At 45.2% G+C, this 25,891-nt stretch overlaps 1 protein-coding gene across 3 annotated transcripts; it reads right to left on the bottom strand.

Moving 5' to 3' along the window:
- Positions 1 to 20,692, bottom strand: per1b (period circadian clock 1b). 3 transcript variants are annotated; one of them, XM_085760090.1, is made up of 20 exons: positions 20,499 to 20,692; positions 11,097 to 11,991; positions 10,322 to 10,575; positions 10,073 to 10,194; positions 8,963 to 9,164; positions 8,592 to 8,789; positions 7,475 to 7,553; positions 6,751 to 6,857; positions 6,495 to 6,648; positions 6,136 to 6,397; positions 5,762 to 5,870; positions 5,077 to 5,236; positions 4,869 to 4,981; positions 4,488 to 4,634; positions 3,511 to 3,888; positions 2,339 to 3,159; positions 2,042 to 2,228; positions 1,574 to 1,793; positions 943 to 1,093; positions 1 to 750 (listed from the first exon to the last, which is right to left on the bottom strand). In XM_085760090.1, exons 2-20 carry the CDS (start codon positions 11,501 to 11,503, stop codon positions 445 to 447), a joined length of 4,377 nt encoding a protein of 1,458 aa, XP_085616216.1. In that variant the 5' UTR covers positions 11,504 to 11,991; positions 20,499 to 20,692; the 3' UTR covers positions 1 to 444. The 3 variants fall into 3 exon arrangements, with proteins under 3 accessions (XP_085616216.1, XP_085616217.1, XP_085616218.1); XM_085760091.1 differs by lacking the exon at positions 20,499 to 20,692 and adding an exon at positions 15,797 to 16,143; XM_085760092.1 differs by lacking the exon at positions 4,488 to 4,634.
- Between the last annotated feature and the right edge of the window lie 5,199 nt (positions 20,693 to 25,891).

The raw sequence follows: 25,891 nt of genomic DNA, 5'->3' as shown, positions 1-25,891 counted from the left end.
TTTCTTCTTCTTTGCAACACATTCACCTTAGTCCTCTCTGATTATTTTACAATTTAAATAAATATACTACGAACTACAAGAACAGCTGAGAGAGAAGAAGAAGAAAAATCTTATTCACTCTCTAAAACTGAGTGTGTGAATTTGTGTTTGTGCACGTCCTGTGGTTTCCAAGGCATTTTCAAATGCAGTCATATACAACATGCCTGGTGTGCTGTCATCAAAGAATTACCTTTGGCCAAGTGTCCTGTCTGACCTGTCAAACAAATAAATGGCAGTTGTCTGGATCAATATGCACTTGAGCGTCCCAGCGGAGCCTGTGTTTGAACATCTCACACCCTGTGTAATGATGTCACGGCTACAAAGACCAGGACGGTGCACGTTTTTTCTGCTTAAATCAGCGCAGAGAGCTCGCGATAATGTTCATCTTCGTCTCTGGCCGCCTGCTCAGTGAGTCATGTCGGACGCGGGCGGTTGAGGCTCGGCCTTTTCCTCCGCGGCCTCCGGGCTCGCCCTGGGCTCCTCCGCCGCCATTTCTTGGTTGCTGTCTTGCGTTTGTGTGTGTGTGGGTCCTTTCTCCTCCGCCTCTTCCTCCCCGTCCTCGGGGTGAGCTTCGTCCATGGCCGTCTCTGCGAGGTTCTTCTTGCCCTCCTCCTGAGCTTTGAGCATGCTGCACAGCTCCATCTCGTGGATCTCCACGTCGAACGGGGTGGCCGGAGGCACGGTGGGTGGGGATTTGCAGCCCGAGCAGCTCTGAAATCGGAGAGAAACACGATCTCCCGTTAGTATTTTACTGAAAAAAATAGCTTGCACCGACAATTAAAGGTAACAAACCTACTGCTATGACTATAGGGATTATGGCAATGGGCCAATTTGCCAAAATGGCAACTATCCCTTTAAACGGTGGGTTTGGTTTTTGTTCGAGCCTCTGTGCGTTGTACTCACTGAGATGTTGATGGCTCGTGGAAGGCGTCCCGTGCGGATCCAGGGATGAACTTGGCTCAGCTCCCTCTTCTGCTCCTCTGTGAAGCGTGGCTGGTGTTTCTGCATGCTCCTCAAAGCCTCGCGGTCCTCTCGCAGCACCGTCTCCATGTCCCTGTTACACAGACACAAGAAGAAATGGTCACTATCTAGCTGCTGTCTTTATTTCATTTCATTTTTTGATTTGTTCCAGCCAAGATAATTTCATGACTTTTCCTAATAAACATACCACAACACTTTCTTATTCCCTGGTTGGAAATGAGCAGGGAGGAGATGCATTTTATATTGCCTGCCCCTCACTCAATACATAATTATTCTGAAATAATCATTAATTGCTTTTGTCATAAATTCTGATTATTTCTTTTAGCATTTTCTTGAATTGGAATATATTTGTACAGGTCTCACTATTGATCTAGTATTGACTAAATTCTTACTACTTATGATGTATAAGAAATAAAAACTTGCTGCTACACACATCCTTTAAAAGTGTTTAAAAGTTTTTTTTAAAGTCTCAAAAGATAAAATAATATTCCACTTTGGTCTCATTAACAATAACTGGGTGTCATCCTCTCGGATGTCTGGTCCTGTGTCGTACCTGACAGGCAGCTGATAGGTCATCATGACCTTGTCGTCTGTGTTGGCCATCAGGAGCCAGATGGGATCCTGGAGCACGCACTTGATAAACTGCTCCTCGCCACCGTCTCCCCCGCCGCTGCCGCTGCTGCTGCCCCCTGCTGGCTGTTTGCGGGAGTGGTCGTTCTCTGACGAGTCAATGCTGCCGAAGTACTTGCTGGTGTGGCTGCCCTGACTGCTGCCTGTAGGAGCAAGGAGGGTAAAGTTGGGAATTAACAAAGCAGTTGGAACTGAAGGAAATATCTAATTTTGGAGAGACAATCCAGGTTATAAATACTGTTTTTCCTTTGATATGCTACAATGTTGTAACTGGTTTCAAAGCTATAAATATTTTTGATTAAACTACACTTTATCCATTTGAAAAAAAGTGGCCCAGAACACACGCATGTTCGCCTAACAGAAATAATAAAAAAATAGAAATTGTACTGACTGGTGCCACTGGTGCCAGAGGAGCTGCAGCCGTTGGAGCCGGAGCCGGAACCCGAGGACCTCGTCCCGGAGAACCCTGAACCGGAGCCGGCTGAGCCGGTGCCTGAGCGGGAATCCTCCTGCAGCAACATGTCCAGCAGGTCGCTGGAGGTGGACATGGCGTCGTTGTTGGACTCGTTAGTTTCGCCCTAAAGGGAAAATAAACAGGAGGAAAAGAAGAGGAACATTTTCAAAACTCTGACCAGAGACGAGGAATCTGGAGAAAACACTACGAGCCACCGTGAACATCGGTGCTTACATTCTCATTCTCCTTGGAGGTATCATCAGAGCTCCCTTGATTGGCTGAGCTCTGTCCCCCGGCCGCTCCGCCCTGTGCGGAGGGCGTGGCTTGCTGCGACGCCGCCGCCAGCGCCGTGGCGACCTCTAACCGGTTGCTCGGCGATTCCTCGAGCTGCAGCAGGTTGAGAGGAGAGGAGCATCGGGACTGGAAGAGGGGGGACTCGGCGCCCTCGCGGTCGGCGGGCATCTGACTGTAGGACTGCGGGGTGCTGCTGCGGGACTGGGCGCAGGTGCCCGGGATGGGCATGGGCATGGGGGCGGACAGGATGGGGACGGCGGCCGGGGCGGCGCCGGGGTACGTGAAGTTAGGGTTGTAGAAGTGTCCCGGGGCGGCGCCCGGCTGGGAGATGGGCGCGCCCATCTGGGGGAACATGTAGTTGGGCAGAACGAGGGCCATCATGGGGGGGACCATGGGGTTCGGGGGGACCATCTGGGTCGGGGGGAAACGTGTGGGGTCTGGGATGGACAGGGGCTGCGCGACCGGCGGGAACATGGGGTAGATGGGGAGCATGCCGGGAGCGAAGGGGGCTGCGGGGATGCTGGCCTGGGAGCCCACGGAGGGCCAGGAGGAGGAGGTGGTGGGGGGCCCGAGGGGCATGTTGAGGGGCATGCTGAGGGGCATGGAGGCTGCGGTGGCTCGGGGGTCTAGGTGGCTCCCGCTCATGCCCAGGGAGCTGTGCTGGTCGGACGACTCCTGGTGCCTCAGTCTCTTTCCCCCGCGGCCACGTCTGTGACCCGTGCTGCCTGCTGCAGCCGGGTAGTCACGGGAACAACGCACTCCTGGGGGGAGAGAGAAGCAAAATTCAGAAACTGAACAAAGTTTGTTTTGTTTTGTAACCATGAAATACTCTCTTAGCAGGAGATAAGATACCCTTAGTTGTAGTTAGTTCTCTTTTTTCTGTAATGTCTTTTTTGATGTTATATTCTCTAGTTCAAAAAATTCAACTAATGTGTTTAAAATATCTCATAATTATAAAATATCTAATTAATAAATGATATAAAAAAATACATCTTATTTAACTAACTATAACTATATATACAGTATATATATATATATATATATATATATATATATATATATATATATATATATATATATATATAGTGTGATATATATGTGTGAGCCCGCACCTCGTGACAGAGGATTGGCAGTTGGGGTGTGACAGCGCACGGTCGAAGACGCCGTCTGATCGAAAACGCGCAGCTTGCTGAGGTCCTTGAAGCGGTCGAGGAACGCCTGCTCCTCCTGCTGGGTGTGGGCGGATAACACCTCCTTCGTCAGACCGTACCGGCCTCCGTTGCCTCCTCCTCCGCCCCCGACGCTTCCACTCCGCCGGCTGTCCCTCTCAGGCTGAGCGGCTTGCGGAAGCGGTGGCAGGAGAGGGGGTGGGGCAGGAGGTGGGGCAATGGCTGTGCTAGCGGGAGGCGTCAGGCAGCGGACGGGAGGAGTCGGCATCATCACCGGAGGAGCCAGTGTCGGGGTAATAGGAGCCTCCTCCATGACGATATCTGAAGAAACAAGGAAGGATGGTGGGCATGAATGAATGAAGTTGGAAGAGCATCGAAAAAACCACTTTCCCCTATTCACTAATGAAGTCAAATCAATTAAGGACATGGAAAAACAACTTTGATTAATTCAGTACACTCTTCAGGTTTGTGGCTACAGCCTCACTGGGTCTGGTCTGATCAGCAGCTGGCAGCAGCTGTTGTTAGTAAACTTAACAAAAGTCATTAGTAGGTAAACAGTGTTGTGTTAGGTTGCCACACTTCCACACTGCACATTATCGATCTGAAAGAAAGTGGAGAGAGTGGAGGATGCGTCTGAGTACAGACCCCAAAAAAGATGACCAGAAAATTTCCAAAATAAACTCTGAGACCAAAAGGCATGTATTTGTGTGTCAGTGATTTGTTTTTTTAAAATCACGTGGCTGTATGTTTCTATAAGATATCTAAGTAAAAGCTTTTGTTGAAAGAGAATTATATATGATAGACTCAAACCTTTTGTCCATATCGGAAACCTTTTGAAGTTAAATTGGAGGCCAGTGAACGGCTCATACAAACCTGATGAACAACAAACTAGAGAACATTGGAGTGTCGATGATGCCCACCTGACTCGGGAGGCTTCTTGTCTCCCACATGCACGATGGTGCTGCTGAAGCTACACTGGGACGTGACTGAGGCTACACTTTCTGCCTTTGTGGCCATGGTCAGTGGACGCAGAGGAGGTGGTTCACCTACGATGCTAACTGAACCACCTGCAGGAACAACAACAACAAAAAAAACCGAGAAAAATCAGTGATGGAGAACTGCCCCGACAGAGGAACAGACCACCTGATCAGTCATTTTGAAAACTCATAGAGGCTGCATAAGCATCCACAGAAAACATAATAAAACAATAAACAAAATAATATATATGCATGGATATATATATATATATATATATGGATATAGATATGTATGTATGTATATATATAATATCGAAAAAGTACCTTTATTGTTGCCACTGGCTTCCTGTTTGTCATCATCAGACATGGAGGAGCCGGTGCAGGAGGAGCCGCACTTCCTTTTAACTGTGTTGGGAATGTTGCAGCTCTCCAAGTACCTGTATAGAAACAAAGAGTTGTTTTTAAAGACAGATGCACACAGATGGTGTGTGTGTGTGTGTGTGTTTATGTGGCTTCGGGCTTTCACACATACCTAATGATGCTGTCCAGACAGTTGATCTGCTGGTAGGAGTAGGCGGTCGGGGGCTCCTTCTGTACAAGCGGTGCAGGGAGCAGAGCTTTGGGTGGTTTGGTCATGTCTGCTATCAACCCTCTGATTGGGTCGCTGTTGATGGCTCTGAGGCCTGTCGCGCCTGGATGAGGAATCGAAGAGGGAGAGGATGTACACATTTGAGCCGACCGGGTTTTTATAGCGCATCCACCCAAAAACAAAAGAGTCTATTCATTCTCTTGCTCCAGTAACAGGCAGGTTTTATGTCTTCTGTAACTAAACAGCCACTTGTTACGTCCATCAAGAGGGTTTTGTTTTCAATTGTGTCAAAACACATAAGGTTTTTTTCCCAGTTGGCTGGGATAGTAGAGTTGTGTATGAATTTAAAAAAAGAAAAAAAAAGAAGAAAATGTCATATGTGCAATGTACAACACAAACGTCAAGATTTTCTCCACATCAAATTTTCCCTGTCAAATCTCTAAAGTGCTGTCTGTCTTTTTCTGCCATGGTCCATAGGCATCAGTCTGGACAATTGGCGCCACCTACTGTTTATCTTGATGAACAAGTTCCTAACATTCACATGCTAGTGGTCATGGATTCCTCTTTCATTTCTAACATTTAATCTGTGATATAAGACAACATCAGTCAAACGTCCTCCTTCTTTTACCTGCGCTGGTGTTTCTCCTGGGCAGTGGTCGGTTACGGGACTCGATGAAAACCTGCTGCCCGTTGGTCTTGACCATGTGCACGTCTTTGCAGATCTGCTGGAACGTCATCTGGACAAAAATATACACACAAAGCAACACAATCAGTTGACAACACACGGCTTGAATCTACAGCTTAACCATTTTCATGCTGAATCAATTAACAATTCTTGCTACTGAACGGATTTAAAGGAAGACGATGTTGTGTTTTTGTGCAATTATAATGTAACAAAGTGTAGCCCCGAGGTTTTTCCACACATTTAATAAAACTACTGAAGTTTAGCGTAGTTCACATCTCTGTTGTGCGATTCTGTTGTGTGTCGTTGCTCAGACTCACGGGTTTGTGTAAAGCGACGGCGACCTCATCTATGGCGGGGCCGTTGCTGTCGCTGGACGAGGCACTGAGGTGCTGTCGGTGCGAGTGGTGGGAACCCCGCGAGCCGCTGGAGCCCAGCGAGCTGTAGCCCTGAGAGCTGCCGCTGTGCACCGGCTGCACCAGGACCCGGTGGATCTGCTCGCTCAGCTGCACGATGTCGGGCGTGGTGACCCGGCTCTCGCAGCCCTGCGCCGTGGTGAACACGTCTTCGTTCAGAGGGCTCCTGGAGACGAAAGAGATATAAAATGGTTTTGTTTTTTTCTTCTTTCACAAATGATACTTGGCAGCATTTGTTCATTTGAGATGATTTAAAAACGTACGTTCTGACTTTGTGGCGCCCTACAACGAACGCCACCTTCCGGCTCCAGGGGTTGACGAAGGAAGACCAGCTAGTGTCGATGGTCACATACTCTCCGTTGCGGGCGCACATCCTCAGGGGTGAGTAGTCAAACGGCTGCCCTGCGAACTGAAAGACTGAGGAGACACGAAGGAGAAGTTGTTATAGTTCTGTTGAAATAATCCATAATGACTTGTGACTTGTTGGAGATATGGAGCGTGTGTGATGTTCAGACTCACTCTTCTCATGTATAGCCACCATCATGGGCCTGTCCTCGGGGTGGATGTAGAGCAGGATGGGGGTTCCCACCAGGTCCTGAGGCAGGTGGCCCAACAATGGTACGGCCCTGTAGATACATGCATTCACACTGTTAAACACTCAAAGTGACACTCACAGTATGTGTGTTTAGTGTGCGTGTATAAATCAAGGAGAATTTAAGACCGCCTTAGTGATTAATAGATGGGTTTCAGACTGAAATATGTCATCAGTTTAAATCCCTACATTAAAGGGATAGTTCAACATTTTGGCAGATTTGCCGAAACAACTCTGTCTCGTAATGTTCTGTTATTATCTCATTGCGTGGTGAAAGTGCAGGTCACAACTTGTCCACCAGAGCGTTTTGGAGTTGTTGGATTGTGTATTTGATGAGGGAAACCAAGAAATTCAATTAGCTTCCGTAGCATAGCTCTGAGCAGCTTGCGACTCTGCTCCGCCGTTCTAAAAATAGCTTGCACCAACAATTAAAGGTAACGAACCTACTGCTATGACTATAGGGATTATGACAATGGGCCAATTTGCCAAAATGTTGAACTATCCCTTTAAGATCTCTGTAGTAGTTTTGCAACAAATGATTCCATTGACTCCAATATTAAAATCTCTACAGCCATAATTTGATCTGACTGCCACAGATCTGACAATGCAACACAGCGGCAAGAATCGCATCAGAGAAGTTGTGCGACTGACCTTTCGTCCACCTCCTGGAAGAGGCAGCTGGGAGTGTGGCTGGTGGTGAAGATCCTCTTGTCTGCAGGAATCCGAGGGGCTGAAAGGCACAGACGACACGCACATGGTCACACACTTGCACCAGATGAAAAAGATATTTTGAGGGACAGTCTGATATCCAATCATTTGGTGTGTGTGATGTTATCCATATTCAGGGGAATATGGTTTTCCATGAGACAGAGAATGAGACAGTCTGCCTCCTGTCTCTTTCTAACACACACACACGCGGCTCGTTTCAAGTGCAGGGTTGACTGGTTTTAAATTATGCACTGAGTAATGATGAGTAAAGTTCATCGCTATCATGAGGAGAGCTGCCCTCTTGAATCAAATGGTGTCTGTCTGTCTTGATCACCAGCTACATTAACATTCAAGAAGGATCTGAAGTTCATACTAAAACACATTTAATCAGATTTTTAGTCAAAACATAAAATTATGACAGAGCTGATAATCAATCTGTATTTGTGATGCTGGGGTTACTCTGACATAACATTATCAATGCTGCACAGCCACAATAAAAACATAGCGATAAGTGCTGCTCATTAACACAAATCATTAATTCTTATTAATAACTGGCTGCTGCTCACTTTAAGGCAGGATTCAACACAATGCAACAAGATATCCCATTGCATAACTTCAGATAACCATCATGTGTGCGCATTGCGTGTCGCGCTGTGAAAGGTTGCTCCTAATGAAATCCGCCAGACTGCGCGATATCAATTTGAGGCGTGTCACATGTGCGGCGGGCGAATGTGTGATTCACTGTGGCACTAGAAGTGTCAGAGGGAGATGTAGATGAGAGCAGGGTTATGCGCATCTGCGGCTCACGTTGGGTCGGTTGATGATGGTACCGTGAGGATTTCTGACACCGTTTGTCACCATTTTTGGATTGACAACCAAGATTTTAGTATGTCTCTGTTACTACTTAGACAGCTATTGTTGGTTGTTTAGGTTTTCTTCCATAAAGTTTCACAAAGTCAAATAATGTAAATCATCATTATCAGAAAAGTCAGTTTTAGTCCTCTGCCTTTGTCACGGAACAGTATAGTATAGTATAGTATAGTAAAGTAGTGTCATGTACCCTCATATCCGGAGTGGACTCTCTCGGCGATGAGCAGGCAGCAGGGCTGAGGCTCGGAGGCGTCTGAGTCTCTGAGAGTGAGCTGATACGGTGTGAGGCGGAATGGGTAGTAGCGCATCTCGCCGCCCTGCTGGCGCTGGTGAGCGCTGATCCGACAGAACATGGACTTCTCCTGAGTGCAGTCCACCGGGGGGGAGGCTGGGAGGGAGGAAGAGCGTGAGAACAAGTCAGCGAGCGCAGGACAAAGACGACGCATTTCCCCGAGTGGGTCAATGTCGTTCAGTCCTGGGAAAAACCAATTTCACAAACTAAATTTCTGGCTATTAGATCTCATGCACAACAACAACAAAAAACAAAACCCCTCGGCTCACCAGAGCCGATGCAGGAGGCCCAGAGAGGCAGGCGGCAGGGTGCTGTGCCGCTGTAGAAGGTGCTGACATCCTGCGGGGCCAGGAGGTCAGAAAACATGGTCCCCTGGAGACACTCGGGCTTGCAGCGCAACACGGACGAGCCCTGGGGCGACACGTACACGACCTTGCCTGATAAGAACGACACGGCCATGGAGAACGTATCCTGGAGAGGAAAAAAGAGAAGAAAAACAGAGTGAGAAGTGCGGTTATTTAGAGAGACGTGTTTTTAACTTCTTCAACAATGTTGCAATGAGATTTTTTCTTTCGGTCGGATTTGGCAGCTTGGTGGTTAGTTATCCATCTCTGTTACTGAATTAGAAAGTGTGAAGAGGAGCGTTTCTGAGCAAGAGCCAAGCAAAAACTCCCTGAGAAAGTAATCCAATAATAAGTATGTTTCAGTGTATCACATGTTTGTGTTATGTTTCAAACACAAGAGCATGGAGTGGACTGGATATCTAAATCTTTGACATCTCTATCTGAATTACACATATTCTTAATGGTTTAAGTTAAGGCTTTGGAATGCAAGACATGATCTAATTGATCTAAATGTAGTTTTATACACTCTGCGTCAAAGATCTGAGGGTCCACATGATGGAAAAGGTTCTGCGTGGACGTCCACGTGCTCTCCATTTTAAAAGTTAGGTCCAGGATCACTGCGCTGTAAAGACACTAAGTGGACTCGACAAAAAGAAAACAACAACTATGCATCTGCAGCTGTCCCATCATTGTTCTCTCTATAGTGTTTTCCATCAACAAATTCCTCATCTTAGATCTCAAAGGGACTATTAGGACGGTCATAAGCTTTGGATCCAAATGGTTTTCATGTGAATAACCACAATAAAAGCTCTTCCACTTTATCACCACGTTCTTGACATAGTTTGCAAAGAAATGCTGCAACAGCTCTGCGATATACAAGTATCTCAGTGGCGTTCAAGGCCATGTGACAGAACTCGACGGTCTTTTCCACGCAGTTACATTTCACACCCAGGGTGAGAAAAGAAGCGATGAAAAGAAGTCTGTCAACAGTAATTAGATGGAGGGATGAGTGAAGAGTTCTGCGAACTAACTTACAGTGTTTTTCAGGGTGTATTCTGAGGTGATGTTATCGAGCTCCTCGATCGTGAAGGTCGACAAGTCCAGGCTGCAGCCGTGACACTCTTCCACGCTCCACTGGTGGTAGTACTCCTTGTTGGCTGGAAAAAGGTTTTTAAATCTCTCAGTCAGGGTGTGGATAGGGAAAAGACACAACTACAGACTGGCAAGGCACCTGTTAACATGTTAAAGGGAAAAAAAAAGGTAGAAACAAAAGCAAAACCTCACCTCGGACTTGTCTGACACACTGAAGTGCGTATTTGAGTGCGTTTAGGGTGCTGGAGTGGCCCTTGGCTTTGCGCTCAGATGGCAGACGGAGCTTCAGCTCCTTGATGGCCTTCATCAGCTCTTTCTGAGTCTGGACCCTGGCCGACTGGTCGCTGCTGCAGCCGGAGGTGGAGGGCGGGTCGTGCTCCGAGCTGGTCATCAGCAGGCTGTAAGCCAGGGAGCCGCTGGGAGGAGAGAGGCTCTGGGAGTTGGAGCTGGTAAAAAAGAGAGGAATGAGCTGTTATTGCAGACAGATGTGGACGTGGTGGTGGTTAGCTATCCATGCATATGTGGTGTCTTTGTATAACGTGTATGCGTTTATCGTTTTTCTTAAAACATTTTAAAAACTTGCTAAACTAACCCTGACCCTGAAAACCTATTTTGGGATTTTGAGATTTATTTCTGAAATTGTGTATTGGGTGGTACTCAGTTGGGAAAAAAGTGTGTGTGCACCAACTAGCATTTAACAACATGGCTGCAAGGCCACTGCATGAGATTGTGGGGGGGCAATAAGAGTTGATCTGTAAAAACTAATCCACGAGATGTGTCCTTAAACTCTGGCCCCACTTCTCAGCATACACACCAGAGCACAACAGCTGTAATGCTCTTCATAATGAAAGGAGTGGGCTGTAAACTCTGTATTGTATTGTAGCCTACCACTCCTTGATGTGAAGGTCACGCGCTGAGAAAGAAAATAACAAAAACTGTAGCGTGGGTGTTTGTCTCCTTCTCCTACCTCTTGTTGCTCTCTGTAGTTTCCATCATGCCAGAGTCCTTGCCATTCGATGAGCTGTGCGAGCTGCGCGTGGACTGGCCGCCGCGCGATCCACTCCCCCTCCCGCCCTCGCTCTCCCTCTCCGCTGAGTCGTTCCCGCTGGAGATGCCATCCATGTCGTCCGAGTTGGGCCCCCTCTGGTCCCTGGACGAGCCTCCTGATCCCGAGCCTCCGCTGGGAGACGAGCCGGAAGAGGCTCCACTCCCCTGCTCCTGGGACGAGACATTGGCGCTGGGCTGACCGACGATGGATTCAGCAGAGTTTAATCCTTCGGACTCTGCTTCCTGGTCATTGTCTTTCTCACCGGCCCTTGCCACTCGCCCCCGAGTGCTGCTGCTGGGCATTGATTTAGAGTTGTCATAACTCATACTAGAGTAGGATGAGGCTGGGACAGCTTGATTGAACAGGGAACAGTTTGAGTTTAAGTGGGACTATGAATCCACAGGTAGATCATAGTTGCTGGTTTTTGGTTAAAAGAACTAAGGTGAGAAACTCATGGTATCTCGGGCCAAAAAAAACGTGTGAAACGAAGAGTTTGGGGGCGCAAGCCCCTGTTTGTGTGTTTTCAGAATGTCACAATGAAAAAAAACCTTCCAACAAAAGGCTGCTCCTTCCACAAAAGACAGTAAATTATCTCGTAACTATCTTGTGAAAGAGTGTCAGTCAACGTGCTGCAGACCAGAGATGATTTTCTGGTTATGAAACAGCCTTGGCGTAAGTGCTCCAACAGATGGGATGAGAGATCGTCAGGCAGAGTGAGAAAACACTTGCTCTTGGTGAGAGCAAAAAACGGTATCTTCACTCTGCTGTCTTCTTGCCTCTTGAGAGAAGTGTTGCACTAGGTGCTAAAGGCCACCTGAGATGGCAGAGAAACAGACAGAGAAACAGAATTAACAACATGAGCTGCAGGATTACAAAAACACGAGTCAAAGTCGTGTCTGTATCTCCCAAGGACTGCTGCTATGGAGAAACACACACACACACACAAAAATGCTTATCATCAGTTTATCATATTGGCCTTCACAGAAGAATCCAATATGGCCATGAGATGTTTTCTCTGCCTTGCGGCGCTGGCTGTATGTTTGTCAGAGTGCAAGAGTGTGTGTGGTTGTGGAGCACCCATCTGTTCGCCTTTTACCCAGATTATCCAGACAAAAAACACCTCATCTTGAGTGCACAATAACAATAATCTCCTGCTCCTATTTTCATGCAGCAAGTGCGTATGCATGCATCTGAATATAGACCTGGTCAATATGTGCTAATGCCCAAAGGTACAATGGACTTCTGTTGGTCGTCATAGCTTAGTCCCCTTTTACCCAGAGCACCAGGAGGGGACAGAGCTTTACATCTCAGGGATGCTATAAATTAGGGTTTGCTCCTCATTAGTATTTTAAAGTGTGTATATATGGCCACTACCTACGCAAGTAAAAGTCTGGTGCTATTTATTCCTTGGGTGAGGGAGACACCCATAATCCTTTAAGCCCTTTGGACGCAACTAGAAGACAACGCTGGCCAGCCCTCAGCCTGTTTAGTTGTGTACACCTGGCTGTCCCACAACCCCCCCTTTCCCTTTTGTCCTGCAGGTGTGCACTGATGATGCTTTTGATGCAGAATTTATTCGGGACGGGTTTAAGGACGGCTCAGACGCACCTGCACTGACGCAAAACATCCCAGTTTGGCTGAGTGGACAGGGTTAGAGCGCCATATGGAGTTTGGTTATTAGTCCCGGCCAGAGGATATTAGGTGTGGCGGTGGGTCGGGCGGCTCGGGCGGCTGATGACAGATGTAAACTCGTCACACAGAAGTGACTCAAAGAGGACTTGGAATGGAAAGTGGCGATCAGCTGAAGCCTGCAGGTAGAGTTTGGTTTGGACAGATTGATGTGATGCAACTTAGCTGCTGCCTTTCAAGGTCGCAAAATGCTAATCTGCGTTATGTTCGGTCAGATGGATGATGCACACTTGCACATGACAAACTCTGTGCTGCGCTGCGGCCCCAACTGAGCAGGAGGGGAGGCGGGTCGGGGGGAGCAATTATGATCTGGGAAATGTGCAAGCAGGACGTGAGTGGGCGTCGAAGCAGGCTGGCATCCATGCATACTTCCATGGGTGATGGCGAAGACACACGCAGCAGAGGGTGGAGATGGTGGTGGTGGACCTGCCTGTGTGCCATCTTGGCCCACTCACTTTGCTAAGCCTCCTGCGGCGGTGTGGGGGTTCATTTACTTTGAGGGTGCAACCCCACCTTCAATCCACTTTCTGCAACACTCCTGCAGCCAATCGCAGTGTGCATTACCTGATTAGAGGGGCCAGAACATAAACACAGCAGTCCCGCTCACCGTCCCACCTACAGACGGTTTCCAGTTCACAAAACTTGCATGTGTGTGTATTTGGACTGTGGGAGGAAACCCCTGGCTTTGCAGAAGAGTGACCAACACATGAGAGGAGAACTGGAGTTTGACTGCAAGAATTCCCCTGGTCCGATGTTGTGCTATTTATGGAGGAAACCAGGCACGGCTCATCTCCTGCCCAACAACATCCCATCAGTGTGGCATGGTGGTGGTGGCAGCATCGTGTGTTTTTCAGTGGCAGGGTCAAGGAGATCAGGGTCAGGGTTAAGGGAAAGCTGAAGCTAAGTACAGCAGCATCACCCTGAATGAAAACTTAGTCCACTTGTAATCGGACAATAACCCTGAGCACACAGTCAGTACTTGTGTACTTAAGTAGCACAGTAAGAGCTCTGAATTGAATGCAAATAAAACCTGACAATGACCAAACTGACAGAGAGGGTGGTAGATACTTCCCCAATCCAGGTATGCAAACAAGACTCCAGGCTGTGATTGCTGCCAAAGTTGCTCCAACCGACTCCTGAAAATTTCTAAAAACTCTGATTTTGCTTGTGGTATTGAGTGTGGACAGATGAGGCTGCAAGAAAATAAAATGAAAAAAGTAAACGGCATCTTTCTATTGTCTGACTAGACCGAGCAGTGATTTTCATGGACGTTAAATGAAGGCACATTATTGTAGAGGTCAAAACAAAACAAAACAAAGGGTCAAATGATTAAATGTTCTCCGAGAGAAACATGTTGGCAGAGTCAGGGTAACCCTGACACAGCGGGGTGGATCTCTGAAACTCAGCTGCCTGGACGTAGTCTCACTGAAATCTTCAAAAACACCTCACCTTAAAATATATCAGCTCTGTCTCCAAGTCAAGTCAATTGGTGCCTGTGAAATGCAGAAATTGTAGGTTGCACTTCCTGTTTTTTGGTGCGATCTCCTGGTGTGCGCTGGTGGACACGCGGGTGGACACGCGGGTCGGAGTTCAGTTTATTCTAACTTTACCTGGCCAACTGGTGTGATAGGTCAGTGGATAGGCTGCTGCGCTGTTACCTGGAAATGCAGAAATCATTATTCTACTGGTGTGCCATCACCTTATTTTGCGCCTTTTATTCCAACTCCAGACACCACAGACACTCTTAAATCCTCTTTAAGTACTTTAAACTGAATATCCTATCCTAAGACGTCAGCTTGGATTTCTGATGGGTATTTTTCACAAATTTAATACCATGATTATGGAATTGGCATAGCTAATAATTGCTATATATTAATCAATAATGCAAATCATCAGTGGTTGCAACACTACTCCGCTCAATATGTATTGATTACCACAGAGAGAGTTTTGCTCAACAGGAGGCTGTTGTGACTGCATCTTCAGTGCAAAGTGCCTGCCTAAGGAGAAAAGGCACATGCTAGTCCACGCACCATCTCCAAGACAACCATAAATGTTGGCAGCAACGAGCAGCCTTGGAAAACTGTCTGCTGCTAGAATAACATTGCCTTTTTTATGTGATAAGCCTCTGTGCTGTGGCTAAATAAATCTTGTCTTTACCCAAGCAAGAAGTTTAAATTGCATCAGTGTACGTTGTAAAAAAAAAAACGTAGGGAGACAACAGTGAATTAAGCAAAGTCATACCACCGGTGAAACAGCCGCACACTGCTTGATTTCTAGTTTTTTTGGCTGAGCCTCTGCCCCAACAGTTGGCCACAAATCTGCTCACTGTGGTGGCAAAGAGAAACAAGTGTCCATCTGATACAATGCTGCAAGGAAGTGACTAACAGTAACTGTAATTACAGTGTACTTAATCAAGATGAATCCAGTTGGTCAACATTGAAAAAATAAAATAAAAATCTAGTCTACAATAAACAGTGAGAAAACCAGCTACTCGTGGTTGATTTGCAGTTACAGCTTCCAATGAATGCTAAATTGACTGAGTAAGAGATAAGAGATAACGAGATAAATAAAAAATAGAAAAAATGAAAGGGAGAAAAAACGCCCACAGTTCTCTGGCTGTGACTCAGACCCACACAAATTAAGCAATTTTAAATATATTATCTTTGGACTTTGGACTGTTGTGGTGATCTCCTGTTATTAAATCCCAATGTTTATTTATTTGTAATACTAACTGATTAACCAAGAAATTGTTTAATCAGTGACAGAAATGAAAAACATGTGACAGGCTTTGTGCCTGTGTACATGGATTTTAACAACAGAGCAGGAGGGCGGGCCACAAACGCATCACTTATAAAGTTGTACCAGATGCTGCAGTATAGCTACTGTATGTAGCACATTTAATCACAAAACACAGACGAAACAATAGTCACCTCAACAACCTTAAGGTAACGTCATGAGACACTTCCCTGCTGCAATGTGCCGATGGAGACTGCAGGAAGGTGTGGCGTGGCTCCGTGCGTAAACATGTGTCAACTTCTCCGCGGCTTGTGTTGAGACGAGCGGCTCCGTACAGCTCCACCATCACCACCACACCGGCGTTTCTATGTCGTTATCCGAGCGGAACAAAACAACAACTGAATAAGAATAAAAAGCAGCGCTGTTGTTGTTTTCCCTTGACCGACCGCGGCGAGGTTGAACGCTGCTCCACATGTAATTGTCCGGCGCGCGCAGGCTTCACACAGCTGTACTGCCCCGCTTTGCTTTCCTGTGTACATACGGCACCTGTACACGGCGGTGCTTTCCGCGAGCCTCTCTGGCTGCTGATTGGTCGGCGCGCTGGACCAATGAGGCGGCGCTCCCCGCAGAGGCTGGGCTGATTCACACAGACAGTCGTGTTGCAGACACTGGTCCCAGCTCTGCCTCCCTCGCTGTGTGAGAGGCGGAGGGGCGGGCACCGCAGCTGATTCTGGATCAGCGGCCGTTGCAGGACCGATCACTGTACATAATGTACAGTTATGGGACAAAGACACACGCGCTTAAAACGAGCTGCGTGACCACATGACTTCACGGAGTAGTGGGAACTGCGTTATCACCTTGTTACACACTAACATGAATGTACATAGGAATGCACATGTATAAATACGTGTTTTTAATAACCTTTGTCGTACTTGACATTAGATAGAGTATACCTACAAATATCATTGAAATCATTCCTACAAATTTAAACTTTATTTTTTCAGATTTATTCCTCCTTCCTCCTTGTGGAAAATATATGTTGAAAGACTTTTAAAAAACACTACATATGACACAATCTCTGCCCCTCTCTCACATAAATGTGTCCTTCCACCTGCCGCCCTTATTTGCTGATTTAACGTAAATTACTATCAATTATTGTGATGTAACATCAGCTGAAGTGAGGACAGGATGTGCAGCACAGTCACACCTGAAGGTTTGAGTGAACATTCAGGTTTCAACACAGTTCAAGTTGTTGAAAACTATGCAATGGTAACCCAGACTGAAGGGACCGTAAAGTGGTTCAGCAGCAGTGTTGTCTAATATCAAGACTGGATAGATGTGATTTCCAGGAAGTGATAAACTGAGTCTCACACTGACATTAGTGACTAATAAATTCAATGTGATTGCACTAAAGTGGTTATCGTTATCATAGCTGTGTACAATGTACTAGAATAGACCAAACACTCATAAAGTTTCTTTAATAAGCACGTGTTGCTCCTGCAGTCAAACTTAAGTCTAGGTTTACTGATATGACAGCTCTGATGTGGTTTATTTTAGTCAATATGATGTCAGAACACCATTTTTAGTAATGAATCAAGATTCAGCCTTCAAAAAGAATTTAGTGCTGCCACTTTAAAGGGATAGTTCAACATTTTGGCAAATTGTACCATTGCCATAATCCCTATAGTCATAACAGTAGGTTCATTACCTTTAATTGTCGGTGTTACAAGAAAACAACTTCGTCTTGTAACGTTCCGTTATTATCTCATAGCGTGGTGAATGTGCAGGTCACAACTTGTCCACTAGAGCGTTTGAATTTGATGAGGGAAACCAAGAAATCCCATTAGCCTCCGTAGTGTAGCTCTGAGCAGCTCGCGGCTCGGCTCGGCCGTTCTAAAAATAGCTTGCACCGACAATTAAAGGTAACGAACTTACTCTTAAGACTATAAGGATTATGGCAATGGGCCAATTTGCCAAAATGTTAAATTATCCATTTAACACCATGTTATTACAGTCTAATGAAAGTGTATCTTTCAATGTTGATTTGTTTACAGTCTCTGCAACTTCCCCATCTCCCTCTACAATAAATGTGTATTTACCAGCACGCTGGAGTGTCTGGCTCGCATGGTAATTTTGATAATGACAATATACATCCCAAAAAAAACATATAGGCTAATCATCCTTAATTACAACCAGTGAAGCCACAAATATCACTATCCATAACCATCTAAAAGTATTTCTAACAGATCCGTTCATGTCCTCCCCTGCTTTCCTTATTCAGCAGTAAACATATCAAGTCACAAAGACAAAAAGTTTTGTGGATGTGAAGATGTTTGATAACTGTGGTATGAGACAAAAACAGCCTCAATCCACAACCCAGATTGCTTAACATGAGCACCACTGGTTTACATTACATATCAAGTGTCTGGTGTAAACAACATGAGACAGTATTTTTTATGAAAGCCAGCTTTTTTTTTCACCCTGAATTACAAAACATATTTAATAACTCCAACTGTGCGTAATCACAGTCAAATGCAGAATCTGTTTAGCCTGCCAGCAAAACTAAAACACAAAATCAAATCCAAGTGGAGCAGACTTGATATTCTACAAAATGAAACCCTGAAACACCAAGTACTTGCAGTAACAAGAGCAACCACTGTGACAAATACAGCTGTAAATATAAGAATATGTGTTTAACTAACCACCACTAGATGAGGCTATTCCAGCTTTGAGTGTAAAACTCTGTAACCAAACCTGGAATGAATAATTCCTAATTGCAAGACGACCCTCATTAACAAAAACTGAAGAGAAACCCATATAAAATTTAAAAAAGCCACCAGTGAGCCTTTTCCTGGCAGCCTGTGGTAAGTTTGATAGGCGTGATTGGTTTTGATTTTGTTGCCTTGAGAAAATGCACACACCCTCTTTTGCCAATGATTGTCCTCAGATCTCTTTCATTATCTCTCTTTCTTGGCCATAAGCTTTTTGTTTATTGTCATTTGAAGGTAATTAAGCTCGTTTTATAGCAGGATAGAGATTGAAGAGGGAACTCTGTGACTGGGTGGCCAGTGTGAGTACAAACAATGCTATTGGAGCAAAAAAACAGGGGGGACAATGTGTTTCTGTTCTGCTGCTTCACCCATCAGGGATCATACTGGGCGCTGCTGCTGAATCACTCTGTCTCAGTTTTTAAGTATCGCTGCGAGGGAAACTACAGGCTGTTTACTTGCCTTGTGTGTTATTGACTCAGTCCCCCACATACATGTGATCAAATGGCTTTAAATGCGGATCACACCACCTCTGCCACCGCCTGCCATCTCACCTCCTCTGTCGGCCAAGCAAAATGAGTGCTGCTGGTGTCAGAACTGTCAAGTTTGATTGGCTTATGCATAAGCTGAAAGAGTCATCTTTATGGTGCCCACTCATATCTTCCTATGCCTCACGGGCTTAACACATAAGTTGATGGCACGATACTCCTTTTTCAACTTCGCCCGTGTAAAAACTTTTTGGATGTTGATGTGCTGCTCTGTTTGCGCACTCTGGCACTCAACAGGGTGAGATATCTTCAGCAACCTGCAGGGCTGCGTTTGTGCAGATTGACGCCCTGGCCTGTGCATGGAACATTAACCGTATATGAGGAAATATGGCACACTATGCGAAGAGCATCTGTAGAGCTGGAAGACATCAACAGACATGCTATTCTCAAAAAATGCCACAACATGTTGCAAATCACAGGGGGTGAGGACTGCCAGCTTGTCTCTCCAAGGCTGCCACTTGGGTCAACTGAAAACTCAAGAGAAAAGGCCCAGCACCGCTTTTCTATCTGCAAGCTATGCATGTCTGCTGGATTATGAGATGCTCGGGTTTTGCAGACACAATTATTCGGCAACACAATCCACTGGCTTGAGTAAGCTGTAAGAGTATAGCTGAACACAGAACATGATTTTATTTTGCTTTTAGCACAAATAAAGTCTGCACTTAAACCAACCCAACAACTGTGGAGGAGAACCTCATATATGAAAGAGAAATCTGCCTTCAACATATGTCAAACATTTACCGTAACTTCAATAGCTAACCCAAACTTATAGGCTAAGTAATAAATCTTTGAACAAACAATTCAAAATCAATGTTAAAGGGTGTCCATGAATCAAAGAGACTTGTCAAACCTCTAATAATAGAGTTTAACCCTTTACTTGGCCTCTGAAACATTGGAAATATGAATGCATAATTTGTAATTTGAATTGAATGCGATTTGAAGCAGGACATATAAATCAAGGCTGCACATACCCAGCAGCTTTGATACCTTTGCATGTCATGATTCATTAATAAGTCAATGGTCGGTCACAACAATTTGTCAAAACACAACATGTTTCATGTCATCGTTATCAAGCACAATGGGGGGGGGGGTGACAGCACAGGATAAACCTATCACAGTGGGGCATTTTGCAGCTATTACATTGTGCAACGTCCACACACATGCATGTCCACACCACACAGAAACTATATGACAGGGTCGCGCAGTTCAAGAAAAATAGGTCTTGAACCCACCCACCCCCACCCACCCACAGAAAAAACAACCTCCTCTTATTACCGTCTTTAGCTCTGGCTTATTACACGCTTATACACATTCTTACTGGGATGATGTCCGTTTACATGTAATGTTAATGGTGACACCCAGAAGGGTTAAGAAAGCACAATTTTGACCTGAAAATCATAAGCACTTTATATGGCTTCATAGCTAAAATTGAGTTATAAGCTACGTCAAAGATAATGTGAAGAAAAGCGGCGTATACAGTTTGTACATCGGTGCTCGCATAGCAAGAGCTGACAGCTAACATGCTAACGACGAAGTACGGTCAAAAACACGACTACAAACACAAACCCACTCCTGCTCACCTTTGAAATGCTTCAAAACGATATCCACGGATGTGATATTCCACGTTGAGGTGCTCTTCAATCTAGTAGAACCGACCAAAACCCGGCTGGCATCGACTGTGGTTGTTTAGCGAGCTGCTTTCTCTCCAGTCATTTCTGCTCGCCCCCCTCAACAGTAGTTTACACGCAGGAACACACGTGCCGGTGCATGGTCTAGCAAAAGTAATATTGAACCGGCCGTTGTGATTGGACGGCGTCAAACCGTGACCACGCCCCAAGGCGAGCTGATAAGTTTTGATTGGTCGAGTGGGGCGGGGTTATCCGCACGGGGCTTGACAGTCACGTTGCAGAGTGACTGGTCCTGAGTTCACTTCCAAACATACTGGAACATGGGAGGGCGTAGCCGTGCCTACACTGCTGTGGCCGGCCACCGTAATACCTGAAGCCGCAGCGCAATAGCTTTCAGTATGAGGATGAACCAACTGCGATTATACAGGATTCCCCACGTTTAGAATTACTTGCTGTTCTTTTCAGATGTGCAAGTTTGTCAGTCTTTACTTAAAATGCTATAGCATGTATTATATTTCTATTCTATGTATTTAAATTACCATATAAACTGGAGATTTAGATGCAGCTGGAAGTTCCAAAAAAGCTAGTCATTGGATTGTGAACTTTTTTAAATGTTGAATGTTTCTGATGTATTTCCAATTCGCATTATGCCTTAGGTTATCATACTTTCATGCAGCACGTAACAAGAAGACAATGCGTCTTTCTTTCCTATCCTCAACTGGATGTCTTCTGCACAGGTCTCACACATGCGGCTGCTTGCACTGGTGCTGCGCTTTGTGTCTCGTATATACGGCTGCGGCAAAGCCCTGCATGCACATTTCAACGTGCTCCTTGTACGGTGACGTCATCTGTTCTCCTTCGCCTCTCTGAAGGCACGCGGCCGAAGGGGTGGTTGTTCAGTGGCTGTAAACACAGTGCAGATGTAGGGCACATGCCTCTGTGTAAATACCCAATACGATAATAATACACAAAGTTAAACTGGAGAATACATAGGGAAATGCAGAAAGTCTGCTACAGAACAGTTTATGCGTTAGTTAATATTTAATTACAATGCAATAAACGCATAAAGGACATTTACACATGGATTGCACTTATTAAAAAAACAGAATCCCACACTTAAACACTTATTATGGGGTACTGAGTGTGCTTTTGGATGACACCAAGTCCATAAATACCCAATATAAATAATATGAATTATCATATCATATATGTCAACCACTGCTGTACCACCAGATACCTGATTTTGCATGTGCTAACCAGCCAAGACTACATCTTTGAGAGTCAGATATGGAATAGCAGATTAATAATCAGGAATTTCAATATTAATGCATGCACACATGCAAATCAAAAACTGGTCTTTCTCTGCCACTATTTGAGCACTCCATTCAAAAGCCCCATCCTGAATGCTCCACTTTGTTCATCAGTCAGTAGTTTACTTTGACTCTCTGCCATTGGGTGGTTGGTAGGTTGCACTTGGCTTGCCTGAGCTTGCTCGCTGGAGATGGTGGAGGAGCCGTGAGACTCAGCCATTATCGCCACAAATACAGATCATTGACCTAAAAGCTGCAAAACTGTGTGTGACTTACTAAAAGGCCTGCCCTGGAGCACATAATTCATTTGATAATTTACAATTTTCTGACTAAAAGTCTGGTGTGCACAACTGGCATCAGATATTGGCAGTAGTTTATCTTCATCTTGCTACAGACATGCAGACCACTTTACTGCACTGACATGTTTCCCACTTTGTGAGTAACTTCAAACATAAGCAGAACATTAATTTTTTGTTACCTCACATATAACCTTAAACCCAAAGCAATTATCAGTTGCAGCTGATATAGGCTGGGCGCCAATTGGTGCACGACATGTAAATAAATATAAATTCATTCATTCATTCATTCATTCATGCAGCTGCCCATCCTAGCTAAACTGTGGGTTTGCCCACAAGACTGCCCACACTTTGGGGCCCACACCTGTGTTGGCACACGTTGGGGGGCTGTACCTCTTAGTCTGGGAAGGGGGTGAGTACATGTAGTTTTCAGTGATTCACAAACAAATGCACTTCAACTATATTAAAGCAGAAGTAAGCGATCCGGTCGTTTTGGCTAATGCTGCATTCCAGGCAGGCTTTTGAAACCGTAAATTACAGCTTCAAGCAGAGGTTGCGCTAGACTTTTTCGTCGCCGGTCATTTTGACTGACGGGGTCATAAAAATTCCGTCATAATCTATTTTTACCGGTCACTTTAATTTTTTTTAAAATGATAATAATGCCATATTCAATAGCATTCAATTTTAATTCATGTTTAATTCATATCAAGTCCAAACAAATCGAACAGAGGATGCTCCGGAGCAGAGTCTGCGTCAGAGCACATCTAACTGTGGGGTCAGTCAGTGAATGCGGGGGTCACTTTCTGTCAACATCTAAATACAACGTTAGATGACATCAGTTTTCTGTCAACAATCAACATGCTAATCCATGTGTTATACCAAAACATCCAAAGGAGCACGTTTTCACATAGGCACCGCATAGCGCACTGGCGTTAGTTCTCTCTCTCTCTCTCTCTCTCTCTCTCTGTGCCTCTCATTTCTCTTTTACGCACGCACGCAGCCACTGCGCATCACTGAAACAACTGAAGCTATAGACCACACAGCCAGATGCAGCACAAATTCAGACAGGACAAAACCCACTCAGCTTTACGTGTTATAAACAATGCCACGGCGGGCAGAATACATTAAAAGAAGGCTTAGCGTTACCTTTGGAAGAGTTGTGCGCGGCGAGTGTGTGAAACGGTGATGTCCTGCCCCCACCGCTCTACCTGTACCGAGACACACCTGTAGCCTACAGCTTCAGTCTATGGACGTAACTTAACAGCTGACTACTGTCGGTCCCTCGGACACTGCAGCTGAATCTCGCCCGTTAAATCATTATCGACCGTCATATTTGCACTGACACGACTCCCATCAACATTTAATCCACTTGAAGGAGTTTGAATACTGCGGGAAGCTTTCTGTCTTCTTCTCTGTTGTTAGTGTTTCTGTGTGGCAGCGCTACAGCGCCACACACGCTCCACACAGGCCTGGGGTATGTACTACAGCGTTCTACTGAGCGCACCAGCCAGCTGTGAGGTTTTTTTTTTTTTTTTTAATCTAATTCTCACCGTAGTGACTTTGTGACATTGTATATGTTTTATATCGTTATCCACCGCTCCATTTATTGATTATCCGCCGGCTTCATTGTAAACAAATGCACATGGCCAGACGGCCATGGCTGTGAATTGCAATCTGTCAAAATGACGGATGGCCTCAAAATCTTTCCGTCACCGTTTTAAAAAAACGGTCAATGACGGAAAATATCCGGTTAACGCGACCCCTGGCTTCAAGTCACGACTTACGACTTAGTCCGACCTGTTTGTAGCGGAAGCTTCTCGAAGCTCCTCTTCCTGGTCCGTCCAAATCTCGTGTGATTCGCAGTAACCGCACTGACGCCGGCGCAAATCACGCGAGATTGTCCGTTATATGGACATGCACTGCTACGCCAAGACCCCCTGTAACTCAGAGAAGGGACGGTGGACTCTGAAACTTCTTCCAGCCCTTAGTCAACATGAGGGTGAGTAGATAATGAGCGAAATATCATTCTAGGGTGAACTATCCCTTTAAATACCTGGGACATATTATTCGAGATGATCTCTGTGATGATGATAATGTGCAACGGCAATGCTGTAAACTGTATGCGCAAGCAAACATTGCTCGCAAATTTCACATGTGTTCAAAGGATGTTAAAATTGCTCTCTTTAGAGCCTACTGTACACCACTATATACAGCACACCTCTGGTGCAATTATAGTAAAGGTAAGATGAATAAGATCAAGGTTGCGTATAATGACGCCCTTCGTATCTTGCTGAAGTATCCACGGTGGGAAAGTGCAAGCCATTTGTTTGTGTCCAGTAATGTCCCCACATTCAATGCTTTGTTAAGAAATGTTATTTATAAATTTATGTGCAGACTGTATCGATCAAAAAAATTTATTATAATGTCTCTGACTGACCCAACTCAGAGTGACACAAAATACACTTCCATGTTTTGGAAATACTGGTCTGAACAACTGTACCGTTTTTAGCTTGTGTGTGGACAGACTGTGTGCTGTCTATATTGTTTGTCTATGTCTCTTTGTTTATGTCAATTATTGGACTTGGAGTCTGTAAAATAAAGCTATATATATAAATGCACCAAAATATATACACTTGCGCATGCAATATAGTATTTTGGCAATTTGGTCAGATTACGATTAAGGCTATACTTTATTAGTCCTTGACAGGATAAGGATGGAATTAATATAAATATATGTAGATAATAATGAAATAGATAAAATAAAACAGATAAACAGATGTACATATTTGAAATCACACACCTGTGGGGCCCCGTTCTTCTTAGTTTGGGATGCCCATGCTCAGCCAGCCCATACTGCAGTCTGGAGGCCTACAACTCTGGGGCTGACCATGCGCCTCACATCTCAGACTGGTAATGGAGTCCCCTGTGGCCTACCTGGAGGTGGCCCAAATTTCAGGGCCCCACCAAATGGGCATGTTTGCTGGGTGCAGAATAGATAGACCGAAAGGACATGTGTCTCTACAGGGATTGTTTATGTGCCCCCTATCACTTCATCATTGGTGATGATGACCTAGTTAAGCTGAAGCTGTTAACCTGCTCAACTGGTAGCTGTCGGTGCACAACTGTATGAACTGAAAAAAGCAAATATGTTGTTGTAACTGTGTAACATAATAGTCTAACCATCAACAAATCGATGTAATAAAGAAGACACTCTTTAAATGATAAACACCCGTTTCTATGATGTTGGTTTTGGCATGACTTTGACAAATGTTTGGTTCTCACTATTGACACATGCAACTTCTGACCAACTGACCTGTCACCAGCCACAAGGATCACTGACATGTCCTTATTTGGCTTTAGGAAGTTGTGGGACGTCGAAATGTTTGTTTCTAAAATGTAATAGTCGAGGAAGACGACTTTCCGTAATGTTTAATATATTATACCGAGAAAAGAGTGAAAACTGCGTCTTTTTTTAGCGCGTCATGACGAAGCCGGAAGTAGAAGTCAGGGAATGATCTTTCTTCTTCCTCTGAGCGCTGCTCTCTGCTTTAAGATGAGGGAGTATTCTCTTCTCTTACATAATCTGGAAATACCTTCATGTCGGTAAGAAAAACTATCTGCTGCAGTTTGACTCCGGTTTCTGGTGACCGTTCAAATATTATACCGTGAAAAGGGTGAAAACTACCCTTTTTTTTTTAGCGATACACGACGAAAGCGGAAGTAGCAGTCAGGGAGTCAT

This window comes from Trachurus japonicus, chromosome 18 (assembly GCF_045865225.1).
Source record: "Trachurus japonicus isolate A0001 chromosome 18, Traja_1.0".
Lineage (NCBI taxonomy): Eukaryota > Metazoa > Chordata > Actinopteri > Carangiformes > Carangidae > Trachurus > Trachurus japonicus.
Note: the sequence above shows the minus strand (reverse complement) of the source record. Positions and strands in the feature narration are given on the sequence as shown.